We start from the raw sequence: 21995 nt of genomic DNA on the forward strand, positions 1-21995 counted from the left end.
ATTACAGTACATAGTTCTAAAATTTTATATCATTCTGGTCAAGCACTTTATAAACTGTTAGGTGAATGCTGTTAGATGATTTTCAGTGTAACATCTTTATGATGACAGCACATTTAATCTTGGTCTGTATGTGTGTGCCTTAATAATAATATTTGTTAAGTGATTACTATATATCAGTCACTAAATGCTACAAGTGCTTTCTATGGATTATCCTGTTGTTTAAAATTCATCTCTAATACAAGACAGAATATACTGTCCAATTTTTAAAATTTGAGTGGAGTTCTGTTAGTGAGATAAGTATTTTTGTTCCTTTTGTTCTTCCGTCCCACCTTTACAGAAATGGCAGTATTCCTGAAAAAAAAATTAGTAGCTATTCAACAAGTAGCCTAATTCATTAATATAAACAGGTGGGTTTTCTCTAATTACAGGAGGAACTGAAATGTACTTGTAACTGGATGTTGTACACTGTGCCTTTCCAAAGTACACATTTTCCCTCAGAATGTTAAAATAATAGTGTGATAAATGTCATTTGGCATAATAGTGTTGTACAGATATCTTGATCTTGGTAGATTAACTGCTTGGCTACCGTTAAATTCACTGTAGATGTTGATGGATGAAAGTATGGTTGCCTAGATAAAGCTTAAGATGTGTAGCTAAACCACTGTTATTCTGTTGGCATAAACTTCAAACCCTGGAAGGTTTTTATTCATTTTACCCTTTGGAGCACATCCAGTAAGTGCATCATTTCTCTGTTTCTGAGTTTTTTTGAGTCATTTTATGAATAGGCAAATTTTTTTTTTCCTTTTTGTATTGCTATCAATAGCCAGTTGGGACATAAAAGTTTAATGCTATTTAGGTATGTTCTGGTGAAATAAACACTGTGAAGGAATATTACCACTTAATAAATTTAAAAAATATGCTCATTAAATGGCATTTTTGTTTAGAAGCAGGAAGATTTATGAGAAGAATTTTTTTAAATGAGACAGACTAGTTTCACTTTATTGTGTTAGAGATTTTGACAGTCCATTATAGGCTTAATAACGTACTATCGGTAATATGTCATAATTTTAGTTTAAAATTCATGATGTGTATTCATTGGTTGCTAATAAAATGATTACTCTTAGGTATAGTTTTTTCATACAGATATTACATTACTTCTGTATCCTTAACTAGTTTTGTGGTCTATTCAGTGATCTCAAGGCACAATTGACCTACCCATGAGTTTTGTTTGGTCTACACAGTGTTTTTGAAAATTTTGAATTAGTTACTATCATTTAAAATTGGGAGATGGCATGTGAAATCTAAATTTATGGCTTTTTTGAAAGTTGGAAGGTCAACACTGTTTACTTTTTAGTATAGCAATAATTGGTTGGCTCCAAGAAGTGGCTACTTTCCCCTTCCTTTATATATAGACTTCCTTTCTGCATATCTTTTACCTGGCCTACTGCAGTCACCTTCTTAGATGGCCTCTGCAGGCTTTTGTGATTTAGGGCATCTGTATTTTTGTTATTTTAGATTTAGACCAGACAAATAAACAGAGACTCATGGACATGGACTATAGTCTAGTGGTTACCAGAGGACTATAGACTAGTGGTTACTAGTGGGGTGAGAGAAGAGCGGGGAGGTAGACGGGGTAAAGGGAGTCAAATATAGGGTTTAGGGAGAGGATGAAATGGGTAAAGGGGATCAAATATATGGTAGCTGAAGGAAACACAATAGAATATACAGATGTCAAATGGTAATGTACACCTGAAAATTATATAATTGTATTAACCCATGTTACCTCAATAAACTTAACTAAAAATTAAAAAAAAAAAAAAAGATTTAGACCATTCAAATGTCTGAAAATGAATTTGAGGTTTTGTTTAACGCAGCAAGAATATTAAAACAAGATTATAACCAAATTGAAAAATGGGCAAGGGTTATGAACAAGCAATTTGCAGAGGAAAAACTTAATGGCAAAAAAAAATGCTTAGTAACCAGTGTTACTAGTAATCAGGGAAATTCTAATGAAAACAATAGTGGAATACTATTTAATACCCATCAGATTGTCAGAAATTTTAAAGATTTTTGGAGGGATTTATTTATATTTTGCTAATGGGATTGTCAGTTGAGACTACTCTGGTGGATAATTTGGCAATTCTTGGTAAAGAAAACATGGGTACAAGAAAACATGGACCAAGATGTTTATTGTAGTACTATTTTTTTTTCTTTTTTTCTTTTCTTTATTTTTTTAACACCTACAGCACTTGGTATTCCTAGGTGGTCTCCCATCCAAGTACTAACCATGCCTGACCCTGCTTGGCTTCCGAGATCAGACCTGGCACATTCAGGGTGGCATGGCAGTAGACTTAGTAATACTATTTTAAATAACAAAAAAGTAGAAGTAACCTAATTTCCTTAGGGAAGGGATTGGTAAATAACCAGTTTATTTATAGAATGGACTACTACTATACCGGAGTTACAATGAATGAATTAGATATACATCTATCAGGATTTAACCTATCTCAGAAAAAATATTAAATGAAAAAGGCAGGTTGTAAAAGGTTGTACACAATTTGATACCATTTGTATAAAATTAAAAACATCGTTTGCTGATCTTTCTACATGTAGCAAAAGTACTAAACATACATGAGAGAGATACATTGGCCTTAGGGTAGTGGTTATCTTTAGATAATGAAGAAGAGAGGAAAGTGCTGTTATTATTTCTATATTTTTTTGGATCTGAAGCAAGTAAGACAAAGTCCTAAAACTTTATTTAATCTTAGTGGTGAGTCATTAGTGTCTGTTACATCTAAAATGTTTCTTTGAGAAAAAAAATTTAGAGTGTTTTATGAAGTTTTGATGTAGTTTATGATATCAAATTTCTTTATCCTTATAAAAGGTCTCATGAAGGGGTTGATGTGAAGGTTGCAATACATAATTGCAACATATAAGAAATATTTGCTAATTAAAATTTTTTTTGAAATTAAAAAAAATTTAAGAGGTTATAAATCAAGGTTTAAGTAGAAGAAAATTGCTTTTATTTTAGTTTGCTGGTCACATATTTAAATTCTCTGAAATATTTACATGTTTATTATTGCTTTTATTATAATTTGGAAAATGTGAATTGCTTTGGATTACTTAAAGCTACTCATTTATTTCTACCATTGATGCATAAATACTCAGTTTAGGGTTAGTGATATCTGGGTTTTTTAAAATTGCCTGCTTTGATCTATGGCCATGCCACCCTGAACAAGCCCAATCCTGTCTGATCTCAGAAGCTAAGCAGGGTCAGGCCTGCTTAGTACTTGGATGGGAGACCACCTAGGAAGACCAGGTGCTGTAGGTGTAAAAAATAAAAAAATAAGGGATTGTAAGCTGACAAAGTCCTTGCAATATGTGAGGTCAACCAAGGGTTGCCTCGCCTAAAAAAAGAAAAAATTGCCTGCAATGTACATTAGGCTGAGATGAAGATGTACATATTATTAATCTAGGCTGTTTCTGACACTTTTCTTTTCTTGTAGGTGAGGCAGGCAACTAATCAGATTGTGATGAATTGTGCTGATATTGACATTATTACAGCTTCATATGTACCAGAGGGAGATGAAGGTAAGAGTTGTTTTCTATTTTAATTTGCCATCTCTCTGTGTGTATGCTATATGTACTTGTGTGTGTGTGTGTGTGTGTGTGTGTGTGTGTGTGTGTGTATGTGTGTGTCTGTGAGATGTACACAATTTTAGGTTAAGATATTAATGTTTGTTACTTTAGGAATAGGAAAATTAGATATTCATGGGAACTATTTGAATAATGTAACCTGACTTTATTATGAGATAAAGGAAATGTCACAATTTGAATTCTACTTTAGATATTAACTTACTTTGTGACCCTAGACAGATAACATTTTCCTAAGTGTAAAATGCATATAAAGTTGAAGAGTTATTTTAAAAATTAAGGACTCTGAACATGAAAGGTTCCTTGCGGAGTTTAGTTCATATGTGGTTTTTTTAAGGTTCTTTTTTTCCCTCTATTGAACAGTAGATTAGAGTTGAGATAATAAGTTTTACTCATAATTGAGAGAAAAGTATTTGCTTTATGAGATCAAATATGAAGGTTAGAAGCTAGATGATGGAGTTAGTTATAGGGGAAGAATATATTTAAAAGAAACATGAGATAGAATGTGTAGGAATTCAATGAATATATTTAAAATGAGAACTATTTTAGACCTTGTAATTACAATAAGGATTAAATTAAGTAATCAGTTTGGGCCTAAAAGGTTATTCCCACACAAGCTGCATTTTTAGAAGTTATCAAGTTTGGCATAAACTTAAAAGTATCTTAATATTGGAGCTGAATTGCTTTTTACTTTTAACTTCACTTTGACATTCCTTGTCAACATGGTTTATTGTACTCTGATACTTCCTCTTAGAAAGTCTTTTCATTTGATATAAAATAAGTTAGAAATTTGACCTTTTAATTTACATTTTGTATTGCTGTTTCCCTCTCCTTTACATTATACTGAATAGAAGCATACAAGTAACATTTTAAGGCCTGGAAATATTTATTTCATGAGTTTTTCTTAAATTATCTTGTCCATAGAAAGACAAAAAAAAAAAAAAAAAAAGTAAACAGCAGTTGAGCATACTACTTGCCAAGAAGTTTTTATGTTCAGTTGATTCTAAATGACATCAAACTGCTGCAATTTTAAGTTGTAGGAATAGATCCTTCAAATGGACTTTGAATGCATGCCAACTTAAAAAAATTGTGTGGTGAATGAAAGATTATTTAATTTCTTTAACTGAAAAAAAATGGAAGCACCTTAACCAAGCATATCAAGGCAGGCTTTTTTTGTTGTAGATAGAGAACATTTAAATTCAATGTAGGGTTTTAAAATGGTGTCCAATATAGATAAGTAAAGATAGTAAAAGAAATGTGCACCCTCCAGATGGCGTGGTTTCAGCTCAGGTTCGTTTTTTATCTTCCTCTATGAAAATGTTAAGAAGAATTCAGAGAACTTTTGAATATGCATAACTGAATGGTGCCAAGCTCATAATGACCCGAATTTCAAAGAAGCATCATTAGGATTCTCACAAGGAGATCAGAAAAGAAACGAAAACTTAGAAGAAGTGAAGAGGATTTGGAGAGAATTCAGATAAAACATTAAATGTTTTTAGATACCTAAAATATTTTCTAGCTAAGGTACATTTCTCAACTCATTTTTCCTATAGCAGCAAGAATCAGTAAGGAGCAATAACCATTTATTCACCCAGCTAATGTCATCTAGTACCTAGTAACACTCATAATTGCCTTCTGCAACACCAATTTACATATCTGTAGTTACCAATCTTGGTGCTCTGAGGTAAAAACAGAAATTTATCTGAAGGCATGAAATTGTTGCTTCTCTGTGTAAGTTTTTAATTGATGAAAAAAACCATCTTGTGATATGTGCAGTAACCCAGAAAGACCTATTGGCATGTGTCTCTTTAAACTAAGGCACTGCCTTTTAAACAGAAATAATTTATTTTAAAACCTATTTGAAATCTTACTTTGTAATATTTAAAAAATAAGAAATCAGTAAGAAAAACGGCTGAAAACTGTTTTTTTACTGTTCTGCACTTCAAGGGTTGGTGAAATCACTAGCACTTAAGCCAGTGCAAGGAATGCACCTCCCTACACAGTGCAGGGATTAGTATTGTCATCAGCTTCTGCAAGAGAAATACGAAACTTTTGAGTGCCTGAACTCAGGTCCTGACAGGTAAAGAGTCTTTTAATTTATCATTAATAGATGGTTTGGGCATAACCACATAGAAAATGATCACTTGAAAGTTTTGTACCAACTTTTCCCTTAGTGTACTTTGTCAGGTATATGTTTGTAGAATTAGCTGTGCAAAAAAAAATTTTCGATCAGTGACATAATATTTAGTACAAAGTTATATAGTTTCAGATCCACCAGCATCACTTTGGTTTATCCATATAAGGCATGTAAATTTTAACATATTTATTCTTGAAGTAGAATTGTATTTTTCAGTTTGTGCATATATACACGTGTGTGAAAGGATAAAAGGATATTTTTCAGTTTTGTGCATATATACATGTGTGTGAAAGGATAATTATTAATATTTGGCAACATTAATAATATTGCCAAATAGTAATAATTTCAAGCAAAACTATTAACTAAAAAAAAGAATGGTTCCTTACACTTGAGCATAAGCCTTTATCCAACTGTTAGTAATATATATTTTATCATACAATTATGTGTGATTTATAATAATATTAATAAAACCACCATCTCTTTGCAATAGAGTTGCTTATGTTATTTTGAAAGTATGTGCATGACTAAGTGGTAGCTCTCAAATCAAGACGATTGAAAGCGAAGGGAAAATATCCATTTCTAATACAAATATATTGAAATATGATAGAGAATTTCATAAGGACATTTCAAATAAAGGGAGCCCAAGTGTAACTTTAGTTATAAAAATACCGATATGTAGTAAGTAGGAGCCTTAAACCAAAGTTACTGTTGGGGTTAAGCAAATAACAAACATGAATGAATTGGGCTGGATGTAGGGATATAAGAATGTTGGAAGAAAGGCTAAGCCAGAGAGTGCATGTCTCACATAAATATATTCAAATTTTAAAGAACTGTCCTGGCAAAACAACATATTTGTGGGCTATATTGAGTTCTGTTGAATTTGTAAATTCTGAAGAGGGATTCCAGAGAACTGTGGTGTGTTATGGGTATTCTTTATCACTCAGATGTAAAGATAAGTCTTGAGCATAGGTATCTCATTAAAAAGAGGAAAAACTCTATGAGATTTTTCTAGGTTCTTAATTGAAACTGTTGGGTTCTTAATTGAAACTGATATATAAGTAATATGTCATGTTACTATTAAATATGTTAAGCAAATTGTTTTAGTTTGTTGTACGTTCAAATGCTGTATACTTTTAAAAGATACAGAATTAGCACAGTACCTATTTTAAGGTAGCTTTTCGAGTTTTTCAAACATTAAAAAGACCTTATGTCTGAGATCATGTTTTTATTTTGTATCTGGTTTATTTGCTTTTCTCAAATGTATTGAGTTTGAGGATTTAAAAAAAATAATAATTATTTTCTGGTGACATTGGTTAACGAAATCCAGTAAGTTTCAACTGTACACTTTAACAGGCATATGAGTTTTGGGAATTTTGAACATAAAGTCTATTATATGCTATTACTCTTCTGAAGAATGGGTAACCTTCACGGCATTCTGTCTCTGAATTAAATGGTGATTTATTTTTAATTAATATTTTTTAGAGCAGTTTTAAGTTCACAGCAAAATTCAGTAGAAGGTAGAGAGATTTCTCATATATTCCTTGTCCACATATGCACTGCCTCCACTTTCACCATCCTAAACCAAAATGGTACCTTTGTTACAGTCGATGACTCTACATTGACACCTCATTATTATCCAAAGTCATTTGGGTTTATTCTTGGTGTTATACATTCTGTGGGTTTTGATAATGACAATTATCCACCATTATAGTATCATACAGAATTTTTTTCTGCCCTAAAAATTTTCTGTGCTCTTCCTGTTTTTCCATCCTCCCCCCCGCCCCAGCCCCTGGCAACAACTAATCTTTTTATTATCATAATTTTGTCTTTCCCGCAATGTCATATAGTTGGAGTCATACGGAGTGTTGCCTTTTCAGATGGACTTATTTCACTTAGTAATATGCATTTAAGTTTCTTCTGTGTCTTTATTTTGCTTGATAGCTCACTTTTTTTAGCTTTGAATAATATTCCATTGTCTGTATGTACTAGTTTATTTATCCATTTACCTACTGAGGGACTTCTTGGTTACTTCCAAGTCTTGGAAGTTATGAATAAAGGTGATATAAATATTCATGTGCAGGTTTTTGTGGAGATATAAGTTTTTCAACTCCTGTGGGTAAATACCAACGAGTGTGATTGCTGGATCCTATGATGAGAGTGTTTTTAGTTTTGTAAGAAACTGCCAAACTTTCTTCCAAAGGGATTGTACCATTTTGTATTCCCACCAGCAATGAATGAGAGTTCCTGTTGCTTCACATGCTCCCCAGCAATTGTTGTTTGTGTTTTAGATTTTGTCCATTCTAATAGGTTTGTAGTGGTATGTCATTATTGTTATAATTTGCAGATCCTGAATGATATGATGCTGAACATCTTTTCATATGCTTACTTGCCATCTGTATCTTTGGTGAGGTGTCTGTTTAGGTCTTTTGCACAATGTTAATTGGATCGTTCTTTTTCTTATTATTGAGTTTTAAGGATTCTTTGTGCATTTTTGATAATAGTCCTTTATCAGATGTGTCTTTTGCAAATGTTTTCTCTGAGTCTGTGGCTTGTATCTCGTTCTCTTGATATCGTCTTTCTCAGAGCAGAAGTTTTTATTTTTAATGTTTCAGGTTATCATTTTTTTTTTCATGGATCATGCCTTTGATGTTGTTTCTAAAAAGTCATCAACCATACTCAAGGTCAACTAGGTTTTTTCCCTTGTTATCTTCTAGGAATTTTATAGTTTTGCATTTTACATTTAGGCCTATAATCTATTTTGAGTTAATTTTTGTGAAGGGAGTAAGGTCTATGTCCAGATTAATTTCCTTTGCATGTGTGTGTCCAGTTTTTCCAGGACCGTGTGTTGAAAAGCTAATTTCATTGTGTTGCTTTTGCTCCTTTACCAAAGATCAGCTAACTTTATTTATGTCTATTGCTAGGCTCTCTATTCTGTTCCATGATCTGTTTAACTCTAATTTCTCCAGTACTACACCATCTTGATTACGGTAGCTTTACAGTAAGTCTCGAAGTTGGGTAGTGTCAGACCTCTCACTTTGTTCTTCTCTTTCAATATTGAATTAGGTATTCTGGGTTGTTTGCCTTTCTGTATAAACTTTAGTATCCACAAAAATAACTTTCTGGGATTTTGATTAAGATTGGTATTAAATCTATAGATCAAGTTGGGAAGAACTGACATCTTGACAATATTGAGTCTTCTTATCCATGAACGTGGAATATCTTTCCATTTATTTAGTTCTTCTTTGGTGTCTTCCATCAGAGTTTTGTTATTTTTTTCTCATATGGAGCTTGTACACATTTTGTTAGATTTAAAACTAAGTATTTCATTTTTGGAGTGGTAATATCAACGATAACATGTTTTTAGTTTCAAATACCACTTATTCATTGCTAGTATACAGGAAAGTGATTGACTACTGTATATTAACCTTGTATTCTGCAACCTTGTTATATCTGGGAATTTTTTTGTCAGTTCTTTTGAATTTTCTACATGACCATGTCATTTATGAACAATGACAGGTTTTATTCTACCTTCCCAATATGTAAAACTTTTATTTCCTTATTGTATTAGCTAGGACTTCCAGTGTGATGTTGAAAAGCAGTGATGAGTGGGGACATCCTTGCCTTGTTCCTCATCTTAGCTGGAAAGCTCAGAGTTTTTCACAATTAAGTATGATGTAAACTGTAGGGGTTTTTTAATTAATGTTCTTTATTAAGTTGAAGTTCATCTGTATTCCTAGTTTGGTGAGAGTTTTTATTGTGAATGGGTGTTAGATTTTGTCAGATGCTTTTTCTGCATCTATTGATATTATTGTGTGATTATTCTTTAGCCTGTTGATGTGATAGAGTACATTAATTGATTTTTAAATGTTGAAACAACCTATGTACTGTGATAAATCCAGTTGTTCATGGTATATAATTGTTTTTATACATTGTTGGATTTGATTTACTAACTTTTTTTGACAATTTTTGCATCTATGTTCATAAGAGATATTGGTCTGTAGTTTTCTTATAATGTCTTTGTCTGATTTTGATATTAGATTAATGTCGGCCTCAGAGTAAGTTAGGAAGTATTCCTTCTGCTTCTGTCCTCTGGAAGAAATTGCAGAGAGTGGGTGTAATTTCTTTAAATATTTGGTAGAATTCACAGGTGAACCTATCTGGGCCTGGTGCTTTCTGTTTTGGAAGATTATTGATTCAATTTCTTTAATAGATGTAGACCTATTCAGATTGTCTCTTTATTCTTGTGTGAGTTATGGCAGATTGTATGTTTTTAGGAATCGGTCCCTGTAGGTGATCAAATTTTTGGACAGTAGTTCATAATATTCCTTTATTATCCTTGTAACAGTCATGAATCTGTAGTGATGTCCCTTTTTTCAATTCTGATTTTAGTAATTCATTTCATCTCTCTTTTTTCCTTAGCCTGGCTAGAGGCTTATTGATTTTGTTGATCTTTTCAAAGGACCAACTTCTAGTTTTGCTGATTTTCTTCCTATTGATTTCCTGTTTTCAATTTCATTAATTTCTGCTATAATTTTTATTATTTCTTCTGCTTGATTTGAATTTAATTTGCTCTTCTTTTTCTAGTTTCCTAAGATGCAAGCTTAGATGATTGATTTTTAAATCTTTTCTAATATATGGTTTCAATACTATGAATTTCCCTCCAAGCACTGCTTTCACTGCATCCTACACATTTTGGTAAGTTGTGTTTTTATTTTCATTTAGTTCCAAATATTTTTAAATGTCTCTTGAGATTTCTTCTGTGATTTACATGTTATTTAGAAGTGTGTTGTTTAATCTCCAAGTATTTGAGGATTTTTCAGCTAATTTTCTGTTATTGATTTCTAGTTTAATTCCATTGTGGTCTGAGAGCAGACATTTTATGATTTCTATTCTTTTAAATTAGTTACGGTGTATTTTATTACACAGAATGTGGTCTCTTTTGGTGAATGTTTCAGGTGAGCTTGAATAGAATATGTAATCAGCTGTTGTTTGATGGAAGTCTATAGAGGTTAATTATATTCAGTTAATTGATGGTGCTTTTGCATTCAGCTGAAGATCCTTACTGATTTTTTGAGGCTGGATCTGTCCATTTCTACTAGAAGGGTGTTAAAGTCTCCAACTGTAATAGATTCATCTCTTTCTCCTTGTTGTTTTATCAGTTTTTGCCTCGTATTTTGACACTCTGTTGTTAGACACATACACATTAAGGATCGTTATGTCTTCTTGGAGTATTGACTCCTGTCATTATGTAATACCCCTCTTAACTTTCCTTGCTTTGAAGTCTGCTCTGTCTGAAATTAATATAGGTATTTTCACTTTCTTTTGATTACTGTTAGCAATCTCTCTCCATCCCTTGTAATATATACGTGTCTTGATATTTAAAGTGGGTTTCTTATAGACAGCATGTTGTTGGGTTTTGTTTTTGAAGTACTCTGACAATCTGTCTTTTCATTGCTGTATTTAAATCATTGATGGTTAATGTGATTATGACATAGCTGGATTAATACCTACCATATTTGTTATTGTTTTCTATTGTTGCTCTTGTTCTTTGTTTTTGTTTTTTTTTTAAATTCTTTTAGTGGTTGCCCTATAGTTTGCAATATACATTTACAAATAATCCAAGTCCACTTTTCACATAACACTATACTGCTTCATAGGTAGTGTGAAAATACTTTATTATAACAAAATATTCATAATTCTTCACTCTTATCCCTTATATCATTGCTGTCATTCATTTAACTTAAATATAAGCATACAACCCCTCATGCATAAGCCAACATAAATACATTGTTGTTATTAAAATTTGAACAATCTATTTATTATCTTTTAGATCAATTAAGAATAGGAATAATAAACTTTTATTTTACTTTCATATATTCATTCTCTGCTGCTCTTCCTTTTTTTATGTAAACCTGAGTTTCCAACCTATATCATTTTCCTTCTCTCTAAAGAACTTCTTTTAACATTTCTTGCAAAGCATGTCTACTGGCAAGAAGTTCTCTCAATTTTTGTTTGAGAAAGTATTTATTTCTCCTCACTTTTTAAAAAAGACTTTTTAAAGAACAGTTTAGGGTTCATAGCAAGACTAAGAGGAAGATTCTCTTTCACTTTTGAAGGATAAAATAAAGGGCACAAAATTTTAAGTTAGTGGTTTTTCTCCCAACACTTTAAATATTTAATTCTACTCTCTTCTTGTTAGCATGATTTCTGAGATGAAGTCAAATGTAATTCTTACCTTTGCTCCTCTATAGGTAAGGTGTTTTTCCCCCCTCTGGCTTTTTTCAAGATTTCTTCTTTATCTTTGATTTCCTAAGGTTTGAGTATGATATGCCTAGGTGTAGATTTTTGGGGATTTTTTTGCATTTATCCTGCTTGGTCTTTTCTGAGTTTCCTGGATCTGTAGTTTGGTGTCTGACATTAATTTGAGGAAATTCTGTCATCATTGTTTCAAATATTGCTTCTGTTCCTTTATCTCTTCTCCATCTGGTATTCCCATTGCATGTAAATAGCACCTTTTGTAGTTTTCCCACTGTGCTTGGATTTTTTATTTTAGTCTTTCTTTCTCTTTGCTTTTCAGTTTTGGAAGTTTCTATTATCTTGTCCTTAAGCTCAGAATGTTTCCTCAGAATTGTCCATTCTAATAATGAGCACATCAAAGGCATCCTTCATTTGTCACAATGTTTTTGATATCTACCATTTCTTTTGTTTCTTAGAATTTCCATCTCTCTGCTTATATTATCCATCAATTCTTGCATTGTATCTACTCTTTTCATTAAAACCCTTCGCATATATTAATCATAGTTTTAAAAAAATTCCTGGTCTGATAATTCCAACATTCCTACCATATCTGAATCTGTTTTAATGCTTGTTCAGTCTCTTCAAATTGTATTTTCTGTCTTTTAGTATGCCTTACATTTTTTTGTACTGGATAGAAGGAACTGTAATAAATAGGCCTTTAATATTGAAGGGAGGGGAAGCATTCTATAGTCTTATGATTGAGTCTTAGTCTTTTGGTGAACCCATGCCCCTGGTCTTTGAGCTTCACCAGGGATTCTCAGCTTTTCTTAGGTGGAACAGGATGGCTAGAAGGGCTGGAGTTGGGTTTTTTCCTTACCCCAGATAGGGTTAGGCTCTGATAAAACTCTAGCAGGTTAAGTTCTGATAAAATAGTTTCTCCTGAGGTTTTATTAAGAACAGAATGCTCTAGTATATTTCAAAATGGTTCTTTTTCCTCTCTCCCTGCCAGAAGCATAAGGGGATTTTTTTCTTATAGTCGTTAGGGCCTGGTAAAGCTCCTGAGGTAAAACTCACAAAAGCGTGTAAGTCCCCCTGTGACTGTGTCCTCCTTGAATTTTTAACTCTCAGGCTTGTTCATGTTAAGCCTCTAGCAGTTTATCTGTTACAGTTCAGGTGTTCCTACCCCAGCACTGGTTGCCAAAGGTGGTTTCTGCTTGTGGATTTCTGCTCTGCTAGGCTGTGATTCTCTGTATCTGACTGTCTCCAATGTTTTTGGCAGCAGTTTGCCTCTGTGACCTCCCTTATCTGATTGATCTAAGGAGAGTTGTCGATTTTTCAGTCAGTTCAACTTTTTACTTGTTAGGATGGAGCGGCGACTTCAAGTTCCTTACATTCAAGATCAGTTACCAGGAATCCTTCTGATGATTTTATTTCCATGTAAAAGGTTACTTTTTTTAAAGGTTATATTTTTAGTATATAAAAGCAGTCTGGCCTTTTTGCGGACATATCTCTTGGGTAAATACCTGGGAATACAAGACTGCATCATATGGTAAATGGAGAATTTTTAAAGAAACTGCCGATTTTCCAGAGTGGTTGTACCATTTTATATTCCCATCTACTGTGTTTGATAGATCCAGTTGCTTCATAACCTTGCTAACACCTGTGATAGTCCATCTTTTTAATTTTAGCTATTCAAGTGGTTGTGCAGTGGTAATATTTTTGTGGTTTTAATTGACGTTTCCCTAAATGCAAATGATGTTGGGCATCTTTTCATGTCCTTATTTGCCATCCATATATCTCCCACAGTGAAATATATATTCAGACCTTTTGCCATTTGGGGACAGGAGTTGTTTATATTCTTATCGAATTTTAAGAGTTCTTTATGTACTCCATATAACAATCCTTCCTTGGACATGTTTTGCAAATACTGTCTTCCAGTCTGTGACTTGCCTTTTCATTTTTGTTACAGTGTGTTTTGAAGAGCATAAGTTTTTAATTTCAATGAATTAACTGGAGTTTATTGAATTTTATAGTTCATGGGTTTTTTTGTGACCTATTTAAGATGTTGCAAAATTCAAGGACATTAAGATTATCTTGAATTTTCTTCTAGAGTTTTTCAATTTTGTATATGGCATAAAGGGTCCTATTTCATTCTTTTGCATGTGTATATCCAGTTTTCTCAACACTATTTTTTGAAAAGACTACTCTTTCCCCATTGAATGGTCTTAATACTCTTGTTGAAAATAATCTGAGCATATATGCAAGAGTTAATCTGAGAATATATGCAAGTGTTTCCCCCCGCCTTATGGAACCTTTGGGGTTTTCTACATATAAGATAATTTTGTATGTGAACAGAGATAAGTACTTTTTCCTTTCCAGTTGGGATGCCTTTTATTTCTTTTTCTTGCCTAATTACTCTGGCTAAAACCTCTAGTATTATGTTGAATAGAAGTGGCAAAAGCAGGCATCCTTATCTTGTTCCAAATCTTAGAGAAAAAGCTTTTAGGTTTTCACTAAATAAGATTATCTTGAACCAGTTGAATTTGATTTTGTTTTTTCCTTTTTCCTTCCAATTTGCTCTTATTACTGGTTTGTAGCCCTCTCAGAGATCTTTACTAAGGATTTTCTTTCGTTTTTGGGCCCTGAAATCCAATTTTTAGTTCCCTACCATTATAAAACTGTTTAAATCTAGGAGTCAGCAAATGTCTTGAGGGGAAATTGAATGAGGAAAGAATGTTAGACTTTATCTGTTATTTCATTTTTCTGAGATGAGATCTTGGCCTTTGAATCCTGGCTGCTTTGGTAGTCCTGAATTCCAATTTTTGTCTCCCTAGCCCAGTGAGACTGCTGCAAACTTTATGACTCTTTCTTCATTGTCTTCTCTTTTCTGCTTAGAAGTCAGTAAATGCAAAAAGGGAATAAAGAGCCTGTGAATATAGAGCTGATCTTTGTGTGATTCCCAAACACTTAAAATTTTTTTATCCAGTTTTTATGGTTGTTTTGATACCAGCTAAGTTGGCATAGCCAGAAGGAGAAGTCTAGATGCATCATTTTAAAATGTGAAACATATTTCGTTATGAGATCTGTTGCAGAAGATGATATTTCATTCAGCTATTTGTAGGTACAAAGGTTACTGGCCTTAATCCAGAAACAAATTATCATTAGCAAGTATTAAGATGATAGTTTAATGATCTGAAGATTGTCATTAAAGTTTAAAATACTTTTGTAAATATGGCACAGGAATAATTTTTAAAATGTGAGCAATTATAAAATAATTATAGGTTATCTTTATCATATGGTATTTAATATGTTGTTTTGCTTACGTTTTAAAATAACAGAAGAAATACATGCTTGTTGTAATAAAATCAAACAATATAGAATATAAGATGTGAAAATCCTCTTCTTTCTTAATTGTACCACCTACCCCTCCACCCCCAATAGTAACCATGTTAATAATCTGATATGAATTTTTACATGCAATTTTTCCTTTAATTACAGAAGTGAGATTATAATATACATTATGTTTTGCAACTTGCTTTGTTAACTTACTGTGGTGTACATCTTTTAAGGCAGTATATGTAGATCTGTTTCACAAAGGCCTAGTACTCCTTTGTATAGATGTATCATTTTACAAAGCTATTTCTTAACGTTGCACATTTTGGTCATCCCTCCCCTTTTTGTCTATTACAAACAGTAGTACAAAGGAGATCTTTTGTGCACCAGTGAGGGTGGTATAACCTATAAGTTGCATCAAAAGTAAGAGTACTGTGTTAAATTTTTTTTTTTTTTTAGCCTACAGCACCTGATCTTCCTAGGTGGTCTCCTATCCAAGTACTAACCAGGCCCGACCTTGCTTAGCTTCTGAAATCAGATGGCATCGGGCATGTTCAGGGTGACATGGCCATAGACCTGTGTTAAATTTTTAACAGATATCAAATTATCTGTTACAGATTATCAAATGTTCCTCCTAAAAAGTTGCATCATTTTATATTCCCATCAAGAATATGAGAATGTTCATTTCTTTGTACTGGCATCATACTGGGTGTTATTATTAATCTATACTGCCATTACACTAGATATTAGCAATCTATTCTAATCCAAAAAATGAAAAACATTAATTTTATTTGAATCTTTTATTAATAGAGTAGAATATACTTTTCATATACTTATTGGCCTTTTAATTTTTTACAATTGCATATCTAATTTCTTGCCAATTTTTGTTTTGCTTTGAACATATATTTTATATATTATAGATACACCCTTTGTTTTGTACATTGCAAATATTTTATCTGGTCTATCTTTTGTGTTTTAAGTTTGTTATGATATCTTTTGCCATGCTAGTCATATCTGTCAAATGAGTGAATTTTAAAAATTAGCTTTCTACCTCTGTGTTAATCTTCAACTTACTAAAAGGATTTTTTGATTTTGCATTTTGAGTGTGAATTCTCTTTTGTGGTATCGTTCTAGATTTTTATATTCTGTTTAATATTTCTGCACTTGGTTTAGTATGTGGTCTTACGGATCTACAAGTTAGAATTCCTAATTAACATTCTGTGACCATTCAGTCACTGAGAAATCTTGGGACTTATTCCAGGAGCATTAGAACTTGCCTTAAAATAATCCTTAACAACATTTTATAAGCTATATAAATGTCTAACCGATGTACTATATACTCGAAACTAATGATAAAATACAATTAAAAAAAAATCCTTAATAGGATTTATACTAAGTTGATATCAAGTATGAGTCATCTGCTCTTTTACCCAGTCCCCCAAATCCCCTCCTACATTCATTTTTTGAAGATTATTTTTTGGCTATAAAATTCTAGATTGGCAATTTTTTTTCAGTACATTGATATTTTTAAAAACTTTACTGTCATCTTCCTTCCATCTTTACTCTTAAGAAGTCAGCTCTCAGACTGTTGTTTCTTTAACAATAGTTCTCCTGCCAACCTCCCTACCCAGCTGCCCTTTGTCTTTGGTTTTCTGCTATTTAACTACACAGTTAATCTGGTTGGTATGTAGTGGTATCTGACTGAGATTTTAATTTTTACTTCTTGATTTTAATGAAGGTGGTTACCTTTATATATTTATATGTACTTTTCTATATGTAGGACATGTGTAGTTCATCTATTGATATGTTAAAGGTTTTGCCCATTTTTCTACTGTGTTCTGTGTCTTTTTCTTATGATTTAAAGAAATTATTTTAATATTCTGGATATGTTCTTTGGTGTTTATGTGTTCCACATATCTAATACATTTTCACTTTCTTAATAGTGCCTCGTAATGTACAGAAGTTCTTAATTCTTATGGGGTCAAATTTATCATTTTTTTACTTTACAGTTATTGTATTTTATGTATTTAAAAAAACTTTCCGTATTCCAACATGACAAAGATATCTTCTTTTATTATCTTCTAAAAGCTTTATTGTTTTGACTCTCATAATTTACTTCTTATGTATGGTGTGACTGCACTTTCAGCTTGGATTTTAGTCCCCAAAAGGAATTCTGTTGTCCCAGTACCAATCCTTTATCCTTTCCGCACTGCTTTGCAGTGCTCCATTTGGTAGTTCATGTAATTGTAATGTTACTTTTTAGTATCTGTTGATTAAGTTTTTGGTCAACTTTCTGTGAGTTTAGTAGTACTTTAAAATAGATTTGCTTTTTGTGACCACTGATACTATTTAAATTTGAGAAAAATGTGAGGCACTTCAGTATCTAGATAATGTTTTATGCTCACATTGTAACGTAAGAGATCAGAGAATCTCGAGACCTACAGAAAAAACAGGGAGAAAACTATTGTATATTTTTTTATTTTTTGTATTTATTGCTTTATGTAGCACAGTAATGATTAAATAAAAGATTGAATAGAGATATTAGTGATTGTAAGTACACATGGATATATTTAGCAAATTTCCATTTAGGAGAAACTCTAATTTAGATTTTGTTTTATAAGGAAAGCAGGAGTTACCTTATAATTAATGATTGGTTATTCATTGTTAAAACAAATATGTGTTCCCATTCTAGGTTTTCCAAAAACTTTTACAATAACAGTAGGCTCCCTTGTAGAGATATGTGCTTGCTAATGAATAGGCATTGTATCCCCCTTGAGGTCTGTTGTGTCAGAAGGGGAGAACCAGAATTAGCATATTAAATGACAAAGTAGAACACAGACTTTATATCTGGAAGAACTCATGTGAGAGAGGTTCTTAAATTTTGTCAGAGCGGTACAATAACTAAGAGTGCTTGCCTTCTTTTAGTTATAGTGAGAGCAGTGTGCACATCAAGGGCTCTTAATCTTCCAGAAAGACTAGCTGATTGTACAGCTAAGATGACCCACTTCACCTTGTGTGTTCTCTAAGGATGAGTATGAATTTTAAATTTTGGTTGGCTCGAATCCTAAAGATATAGGCAAGAGTGCCTTCTTGTCAATAAAGCATACTTGGAAAACCTAGAATGGGAACACATATTCATTAGATTTGTTTGATAAATGGGCTTGCTATAAAAATTTGATCAGGATCTCAAAAGGAGTGTCTTTAAAAAATTTTAAACATTTAAAAACTTTTCATAGTTAATATCTACACATGATGCCAAATTTAAAAGGTATAAATGGTATATAGTACAAAGTAAGCCTGCTTTCTCTCTCCCCAGCCTCCCAACTCTCATTCATGGAGTTACCAGTTTGATACATATCCTTCCTTAGATGTTTTGTGCATTTACAGACATGTATATGTTCATGTATGTGTATGTCTCTGTCTACAGATACAGAAATATAGACATATATATAGTGTGTGTATGCTTACAAACATACTGTGTAAATAGTTCTGATTTTTTTAACTTATAGTCAAAATAATATCTTAATTTTTAAAACAAGGCATTTAAAATCCACTTTATAGATCTGTCTTGTTATGAAACCTGTAGATCTGTATTGTCATGAGTAAACAATTATAGTCAAAGTGAATCTCTCACAATGATTTTGAGTGAGATTTTTCTTGTCATAGTTTTATACATGCTGTGATTATATTCAAATATTGCTTCTACTTAGACTGCTGACATACCACTGACACATAACATGCTTATACCCAAATATATATGTTTATATCCATAGATTTGAGAATGCCAATTATATTTTAAAAATATTTTTTTCTGAAATGTAGCACTTCAGAAGTAATTTCAGTGAGAACCTTTATTTATACAAGTATATTAGTTATAGTGGAATTAATAAAGAACTGTGTTAGATATGTTATGACCTAGAAAAGAGTATTTATTTTTTAATGAGCATAACCAGGCACTATGCTAAGTACTTTCTGTAGAGTATATTATATAATCTTTAATTAATTGAGAAGTGATTTTAATTTTATAGATGTGAAAACAGAGGCTCAAGAATTGAATACTATGTATACCTTATTATAAGATTGTCTTCTGTTTTCCCATTTATAAGATTAAAAAAATATATTTTTTTTGTCAAAAATAAGTTTGGTTAAGTTTATCATTTATATACAAGTGTCTGCTTACAGTATTTAATTCGTATTTATACATTTTGAATTTATATTAATATAAACATTGATATATTACTATTAAACTAATATAAACATTAATTTAGAAATATTCCTTTTTTATCTACTTCAGTGTCGATGAAGCAAATTTATTCAGACTTTTCATATGTATTTTTAGTATTAATGGTTTTCCAATTTTTGAATAGTCTTATAGTTCTATATAAGATAGTTCTATATAGGATAATGAAAAACTTACCTTCTAAGGTATTTGACATTAATCCCGTTTTGAATCAATGTAGTATTATGTTGTAGCTGGAAATTATAGCCAGATGTCTCTATTAGTATAACATTAGTAAAGGTAGTTTTTCATTAATACATCTTATATGGGTATTATTCATGATCTCCATGACATATTCACTTAGTCTATTGTTTTTTGAAGTGATTTATTCATTCTGCTAATGTTTACTGAACATACTACAGACCAGAAACTATTTTAGCATTGGCGGTAGATTGGTGAATTAAACCAAAAATCAACATTCTAGATACCTACATTCAGTTTGGAAAGACAAACAATAACATATGTAATGTGAATCAGTGATATAAGTGCTCAGAAATCACAATAAGAAGATGTAGATTGAGGAGTGTTCTTTAAAATGATAGGACAGATCTCTACAGAAGTGATTTGAGCAGATACCTGAATGACATAAAATGTAGATGTCTAGAGAAAGAACTTTCCGAGCAGTTGCAGAAGCCCTGAGGTTGGAGAATGCTTGTAGTCTTTGAAGAACAATAAAAAGGCACCAGCAGCGAAATATAAGTTCTTGTTATTGCTTCACATCCTTGACTGCGTTTTTGTTCTGTCTTTTTAGATAGAGACATTCTAGTGGGTATGTAGTAGTATGTAATTGTGGTTCTAATTTGCATTTCTCTACTAATGGTGTTGAGTACTTACATTTTCATTTGCTTTTTGGCAAAATCTGTATATATTCGTTATGAAATTGTTCAAGTTTCTGTTCATGTTTTAATTGAGTTGTCTTTTTATCATTGAATTGTAGAAGTTTTTATGTATACTCTAGATGCAAGTTCTTTGTCATATATATGACATATATGTACATGTCATATAATATAGATAATATTTTCTATTGGTCTTTGGTTTGCATATTCATTTTTTTAACAGTGTCTTTTGATAATCACAAGTTTTAAATATTAATGAAATCTGATCTATCAAAAAATTTTTTGTGTGGTTAATAATTTCTTTGTCCTCTCTAACAAATATTTGCCGACCTCAAGCAGATTTAGCTTTTAATTCTGACTATTTGGGGACTCCATTAGAAGCTATGATCTCTCATTTCTCTGGCTACCGTGTGAAGAATAGAAAGTTGCAAGAAGGGAAACAGTAAAGAAGCTATTGTGGTGGTCTAGAAGAGAAATAATGCTACATTGGACTGGGTGGGGTTGTAATGGTGGAGGCATTGAAAAGTCTGGAATTAAAGGTATAGGTTATTGAATTTGCTTATTGGGTGTGTGGTATGAGAGACAGACCAACATGGAGAGAGGCAGTTAGAATGATTCCATATTTTTTGATTTGAGCCACTGGATAAAAATGGTGGTGCCCTCTACAGAATATCCATAACTACTACTGACCAAGGTTATTTCAAACTCTGATCTGTTTGCAAAGTAGTATGCTGTCTTATATAAAGTAATTGGAAGAGTATCCCATAATACAGATGACTTTTTAAGAATTCAAATATATGGTTATTCTCTCTTTTCTAAGAATTTTGGATGAAATGTTGCTCTTTATTTGTACACATGTAATATAGTTAATGTGTACACTTGGAAGTATATATGCTGTAGAATGGAATCTAGCGATATAATACTTGATTGTTTCAGTTTTAAAACTGCCTTTTTCCCCCCCTATTTTCATTTCTTACCAGTTCAAAGCTTTTTTGTGCATTTATAAAAACAAGTTAGCTTTAGTAAACCTTTATGGAGATGATCTTTGATCACAGTACCTCATAGCTACCATAACACTATTTTATATGTAGTCCGAAGGGTACATTCTTAAGCATTGAGGTGATTCTTGGCTCTCCTATAGGCTAAATATAATTCTATTCTTGGAAATTAGTTAGAGCAAAGATCTAGTTTTTTGCCAGCAAAAATCAGTTTTAGTAGAGAGTTCATCAGTATTGTGTATATGTCAAGTCTTGAGTTTCTGTTCAAATTTAGGAGCTAGTTTATGATAATAGAAAGAATTTTGGCAATAGGAGTAAGAAGGGAACTGAGTTCTAGTCCAGCTATATGACCTTAGGCAAATCATTAACTTTACATACCTCATTTTCTTCACCTGTAAAATGAGAAGTAATTGGTTAAAATTCTTTTAAAATCTGAAATCATAGTTTCTTATTACTTTTTGTATAGATTTTGGTTTTATAAAGACTTATTTGAACTGTAATGATACTAAAAACATTGGAAA

At 32.0% G+C, this 21995-nt stretch overlaps 1 protein-coding gene and 2 pseudogenes across 4 annotated transcripts in view; 2 read left to right on the forward strand and 1 right to left on the reverse strand.

Annotated features, from left to right (window-relative positions):
• The window catches only part of NPEPPS (aminopeptidase puromycin sensitive), a 64889-nt gene that overhangs the window by 5331 nt on the left and 37563 nt on the right, over positions 1–21995 (forward strand). For all 4 annotated transcript variants that reach the window (XM_039873680.1, XM_039873679.1, XM_039873682.1 and 1 more), the window contains exon 2: positions 3507–3591. In XM_039873680.1, the coding sequence (XP_039729614.1) occupies positions 3507–3591 (85 nt within the window). The remainder of the gene's footprint in view (positions 1–3506; positions 3592–21995) is intronic.
• On the forward strand, positions 3213–3331 carry LOC120611373 (uncharacterized; annotated as a pseudogene).
• On the reverse strand, positions 15819–15937 carry LOC120611374 (uncharacterized; annotated as a pseudogene).

This window comes from Pteropus medius, unplaced genomic scaffold (assembly GCF_902729225.1).
Source record: "Pteropus medius unplaced genomic scaffold, Ma_sr-lr_union100, whole genome shotgun sequence".
Taxonomy (NCBI): domain Eukaryota; kingdom Metazoa; phylum Chordata; class Mammalia; order Chiroptera; family Pteropodidae; genus Pteropus; species Pteropus medius.